At 43.6% G+C, this 6129-nt stretch overlaps 1 protein-coding gene across 1 annotated transcript; it reads left to right on the forward strand.

Moving 5' to 3' along the window:
• Positions 1 to 988: 988 nt before the first annotated feature.
• Positions 989 to 5808, forward strand: LOC108675993 (serine/threonine-protein phosphatase 6 regulatory ankyrin repeat subunit A-like; the record flags this gene model as incomplete). The annotated part of the gene is made up of 2 exons (XM_018164037.1): positions 989 to 3204; positions 5640 to 5808. Coding segments are annotated over exons 1-2 (2385 nt in total), but the record flags the coding sequence as incomplete, so codon positions are not given.
• Positions 5809 to 6129: the final 321 nt, after the last annotated feature.

Below are 6129 nucleotides of genomic sequence, written 5' to 3' on the forward strand. Positions count from 1 at the left end.
CCATAAGAAAATTAAATTTTTCTGATTGAAAAATTCTCACAGAAGCCTGGATCTATTCCGGCAATTACGAAAAGTTTCAAAATGTGGTTAAAATAATGGACCATGAGTAAGAGAAAATGGTTTACGGAAATATCTCTCGAAGATACGTCATCAGAAAATCGGACAGAAAATTCTTAACTGTTTACTTTAAAACAAGAACGAATTTCTCGAATGCAGGAGCATATGTTCAGTCTTAAAATGCCTAGCAAATTACGGACCAGGCAATAAGTCCAGCAGCTATCTCAATGAATCGTCAGTTATGGAAAGATCGGGTTCCAAAGGCTGGATCCCTCGTGAATCAAGTAACGAAAAATTCAAGAATCGGCAACAGGCCATGGGCCTATTTCTTCAGTGCCGACACTTCTATTATATTCTATGAACAAGAATCGGCAACAGGCCATGGGCCTATTTCTTCAGTGCCGACACTTCTATTCTATTCTATTCTGTTCTATTCTATTCTAATACAGTTAATTGAAGTTTACTAGCTATGGTACTGTCCGTTATCTTCTGTTGATGACATGGTACAGGGAAGCGCATATGCAGACGGCAAAGCTATTATTATCTTAGCAGATGAGATAGTTCGCAATTCGCTGACGCCTGCCTTCAGAGGAATGACGTAATCGTGGAGTGTGCAAATATAATGGGTGGGGTCGGACGCGTCATAAAACTGGCAATAAATTCCGTTGTAAGATAATATGAGGAATATTGTGTGAAAGAAAAGACAATTTCTTGGATACATCAAACTCAAGACAGAATACATCAACACAAAGCAGAATAAATTAAAAATATATATGTGTACATTTTATCAATCTCCGCTGTGTCTGCTCAGAGTTTAAGATCAGCAGAACATTTTCCTTTTCGTGGCTAAGTGAGATTTCAGTTTCCCTTGCAGTATAAGTATTTAATTGTTTCGGCCAATATAATTAACTCATTTTTTCTTGCAGGCACTATGGAAGAAGACATTGAAAGTCAACGCCGTTTACTCGTACCAGGCAACGCAAAGAGGCCGAACTGGAAGGAAGTTTTTAAGATCATTAAGAAGGACGACGCAAACAAGCTTCGGAAGCTGCTGGATCACGAGACGCTGGAGCTGGTGGCGCTGCCCCAAGAGTTAAAGGACCACAAGACGGCGCTTCATGCGGCTGTTGAGAGTACCGCCTCGGAGTGCCTGACGGTCCTGCTGGAAGCACGCTCCGGCCTGGACGTCCTAGACTCGCCAGACAACGACGGCAACACGCCTCTACATGCAGCGGTGGAAGGTCTTAATTGTGATGCTATCACTAAACTTATTAAGGCAGGAGCTAATGTCAACCTACGCAATGATCAGGGAAATTCCCCCCTCCACCTGCTGGCTTATGCGGCAGAAACCGCTGCGAAAGGAGGAGGGTTGTGTAGTGCGGAGGCCACTGCTGCGAGTGGAGGGGAATCAGGCAGTGCGGAGGCCACTGCTGCGAATGGAGGGAAATCAGGCAGTGCGGAGGCCACTGCTGCGAGTGGAGGGGAATTGGGTAGTGCGGAGGCCACTGCTGCGAGTGGAGGAGAATCGGGCAGTGAGGAGGCCACTGATGCTGCATTTATCGAGAACTTCGATAAATGCGTTGATGCTTTGCTCGAGTGTCCAAGTTTGGACATGGACGCTTTGAATTACAGTAAGTTCACTCCCTTGCGAGCCGCAGCAGAGCAAATGCCCAGTAAGACAGGTTCTTTGAAATCGTTTTGCCAGAAGCTGGTGAAGAAAGGAGCAAATATCGACGAACACACACGATCAATTTTAGTTGAGGATGGCCTTCCGAACAGTCCGGATGAGGCCACAACTTTGCTACAGCCTCAAACCGCGACTGCAAAACTTCTCAACCTACTTATAGACAACCAATCTGAAGGAATTGCTGACTTGTTTAGTGGGGTGAGTGCCTCGCAGGAAGTTCGTGCGGCGGCCAACTGCTACCTCGGGTCGAAGAAAGTCTTATGTTACCTTGTTGACCGCTGCAGCGAGACGGGAGTGAGGGCGCTACTTCAGGCTGGGGCCGACCCTTGGTCCACCAACATGAACGGCGAGCTTGCCCTCCACAGTGCACTGGCTAGTGGGCACTTGGCTATCGTGAACCTCCTCATAAATGAGATGAAAAAGAAGAAAAATAGTAATCGCATTGACCTGCGGCACAAAAGTTTTTCTCTACTGCAAAAAGCGCTGAAAAATAGCAGAGATGTTGATAAAACTGCCACGAAATCCTATAATCCAAATAAATATAAATGCCTGAACCGATTGTTTGAAGACGACGTTTTAATAGATGTTAGTCAAAAAGAAGAAGGAACCGACATGAAACAAACGGCTCTCCACATTGCCGGTAAAATGAACAACCAAGACGCCATGACGATTCTTCTTGAACATGGAGCGTTTCTCGGCGAGCATCAAATGATCGGCGAGCAAGACAATGGAACAGTTCTTAATGCTTTAATCGCCAAGACACTCGAGGAAACCATGGATAATTGCATCAAGGTTCCTTCCCAAACCATTGAAAAAAATGATACATTGGATCCCGAGCGGAAGGATAGGATTCTTGAAGAAGATACACTGGATCTCAATTACACTCTTGAGATGAACTACCAGTTCCTAATGAGCCCCACCCACAACCAGCCCACTGAAGTTCAGCAGCTCGAGAACGAAGTTTCGCTGCTATACGACATCAGTCAAAGCCACGAACATCGCAACTGCATCAAACATCCACTCATACAAACTCTCATTTACGCCAAATGGGCGAACGTATTCATAATCACATTGTTCAACCTGAATTTTATTCACATTTTGCTTTTTTCATTGTTATTGACGATATTCATGGTAACCATTTCTGAAGTGGACAGGCTAACCTTACGTTTGCTTGAAAACTTGGCTTCGTCAAGCAACTCCACAGAAACCCAGCTTCTGGAGGAAGAAATTCTGCAGTATCAAAGTGCCCTCACTGTCATCAAGCATCTTGTCCTCATAATCACAGTCTTCATGATGGTTAAGGAACTTTTCCTGATCGCGTTCAGGTGTAAAAGTTACATTCGGTGTATAGAGAACTACTTGGAATGGTTTTTGATCATCGTATCGCTGGTGGTCTGCTTGGTACCAATGTCGGCGACCGCTACTCGACACATCGAGGCCTGGGTGCACATCGCCGTATGGTGAGCTTCATTAATTCAATTTGACCAAAAATGTAAGAGCAAAGAAACGCCAAGGAATTTCACCATTGCCCCTACGAAAACATTTCGGAGACCAGCTCCATCTTTAGTTGAATCAACAGTATAGAATTAAAATGGAATAAGATAAATAAAGACTATCAGAATTGAAAATCAAAAAATGCGCGGAAAAGATGAAAACCCAAAAACGATAGGAGAACTTTAAAATTATGTACATAAAAACCTAAACTCTTTGTACTGATGATGAAGCTGNCCCTGGAGTGGGACTCTCTGCCCTGGAGTGGGACTCTCTGCCCTGGAGTGGGACTCTCTGCCCTGGAGTGGGACTCTCTGCCCTGGCGTGGGACTCTCTGCCCTGGAGTGGGACTCTCTGCCCTGGCGTGGGACTCTCTGCCCTGGCCTGGGACTCTCTGCCCTGGAGTGGGACTCTCTGCCCTGGCGTGGGACTCTCTGCCCCGGTGTGGTCTCCACTTTGGCGGCCCCATTCTGTAGTCATTCAGCCGTCAAGAAACATTGACAACTCTTCAGAGCACCTAAATTTGTAGCTAAAGATAAAATACCGTAATTTCCTTGAACCGTCCTGTCATGGGGCCGCATTGAACTAGTCTTCAGAGGCTCCCATAAACTTTGATTTAAGAAGAAGAAGACTGGAGGAAATTCGCTGCCCAGCCTATAAATAAGTCTCTACTCGGAGTGAAGCTTAGTCACCCTCCTGTCGTTGACTGGGGAGGTGTGCATGTAATCGCTTCCACCATAATTGACTGGTACAAGCTTCAGTAACGTTTAATTTTGTATCCTTGCTACATTGAGTGGCTGGCTATTCGGATGCGCGCGGCACTTTGTTGGGCTGTACTGAACATTCACACTTTTTGTCACGGCAAAGTTAATAACTCTTGGAGTTTTGAAGCTACAGCAATGAGACATATACCATTAAATTCAAAATTAAAATATCTAGCGATTCTCCAGCCATTTTTTTCGATTTTGTTTCAGTTTTGAAAATTTTTTGAAAAAAGGGGGAAAAATTCCAAAATTTTTCGAAAATTCGAATTTTTTCGGAAAAAATCATCATAACAAGAGAACCAAGGAAAAAATTAAAAAAGTGGCACGAGAATCGCTAGAATTAGTCTTTACGCATCGAATGATACGTGTCTCGATGTTGTAGCATGTGATTTGCAACAGTTATCAACTTTTTAGAGTACCCCCTTCTTGGCCGTTTTCAACGAATTTCACGTTTTCTTTCATTTTTTTCGAAAAATTTACATGAACAAAATAGTCGTCATTTTCGATTTTACATATGTGTACCAAGTTTGGAAATGATCCTGCCCTAAATATAGAAAATAGATTTTGACCGACATGGTCCCCTTATTGATTAACGGCAGTCTCTGCTGCTCGTACATGATGAGGGTTACAGTCGGAGAACAAAGGGTGAAGCGTGGGTAACAGGTTAGTCGTTCGATTAATAGGTATTAAGCGTGGGTAACAGGTTATTAGTCCGATCAACAGGTATTAAGCGTGGGTAACAGGTTAGTCGTTCGATTAAGAGGTATTTAGCGGGGGTAACCGATTATTAGTCCGATCAACAGGTATTAAGCGTGGGTAACAGGTTCATTGTCCGATTAACAGGCATTAAGAGCTGTCTCTTATACACATCTAGATGTGTATAAGAGACAGNGCGTGGGTAACAGGTTATTAGTCCGATCAACAGGTATTAAGCGTGGGTAACAGGTTAGTCGTTCGATTAAGAGGTATTTAGCGGGGGTAACAGATTATTAGTCCGATCAACAGGTATTAAGCGTGGGTAACAGGTTATTAGTCCGATCAACAGGTATTAAGCGTGGGTAACAGGTTAGTCGTTCGATTAAGAGGTATTTAGCGGGGGTAACCGATTATTAGTCCGATCAACAGGTATTAAGCGTGGGTAACAGGTTCATTGTCCGATTAACAGGCATTAAGAGTGGGTAACAGGTTCATAGTCCGATCAACAGGTATTAAGCGTGGGTAACAGGTTAGTCGTTCGATCAACAGGTTTCAAGCCTGGGGATCAAGTAAATCATTCGATCAGCAGATATCAATTCAGTAAACCGATATCAAGTTTGTATAACAGCTATTCAGCGGTACGAGTTCATGCCGAGCAGTGCGGTGCCCGATATCCGATAGCGACTTTAGAATTTCAGCTGCTACACCCCGTCTTCCTGACTTACGAACTTTAGATAGGCATATATGCATGCGGTTATTTTTTAAATTGATTTGTCGTTTATTTATTAATTTAGGTTTTATTCTCAGCATTTTGTACCATCGTTCACCGATTGATTGGATTTGCATTTTAGGAGTGTCAAACTGATGATGGAGCTTGATACCGAAACGCTTTATTCTCCAAGATATTTTACAATTTTATGCAATTTTTTGTTTCTAAATTCCAGTTATATTGCGCTGCTAGCGTTCGGCCGCTTGCCGTTGTTCGACGTCTACGTCGCGATGCTGCACCTCGTGTCCTGGAACTTCCTGAAGCTCATCTTGTTCTTCATGTTACCCATCATGGCGTTCACTTTTGGCTTCGGCAGCATTCTGCAGCCTGACGACGTTGCGCAGGTAAGCCATGCAGCTTTCCGATCAGACAAATTAACATATGAGTAGATAGCAAAAGGGGTGTATCGTGACACTTTCCATAAATAGCTTAAATCATAGGTTACCACAATCATTTACCCCGAATCTTGCCCAACAAAGTTAACCAATTACCCCTGAATAAAACCTCCTTCAATATTATTCCGATCACTTACCTCTGAATCTTGCCCAACAAAATTAACCAATTACCTCTGAATAAAACCTCCTTCAATATTATTACGAACAATTACCCCCGAATCTGCATAAACAGCTTAACAGGGTACCGATCATTTACCCCGAATCTTACCC

The sequence above is a fragment of the Hyalella azteca genome, unplaced genomic scaffold (genome assembly GCF_000764305.2).
Source record: "Hyalella azteca isolate HAZT.00-mixed unplaced genomic scaffold, Hazt_2.0.2 contig17104, whole genome shotgun sequence".
NCBI lineage: Eukaryota > Metazoa > Arthropoda > Malacostraca > Amphipoda > Hyalellidae > Hyalella > Hyalella azteca.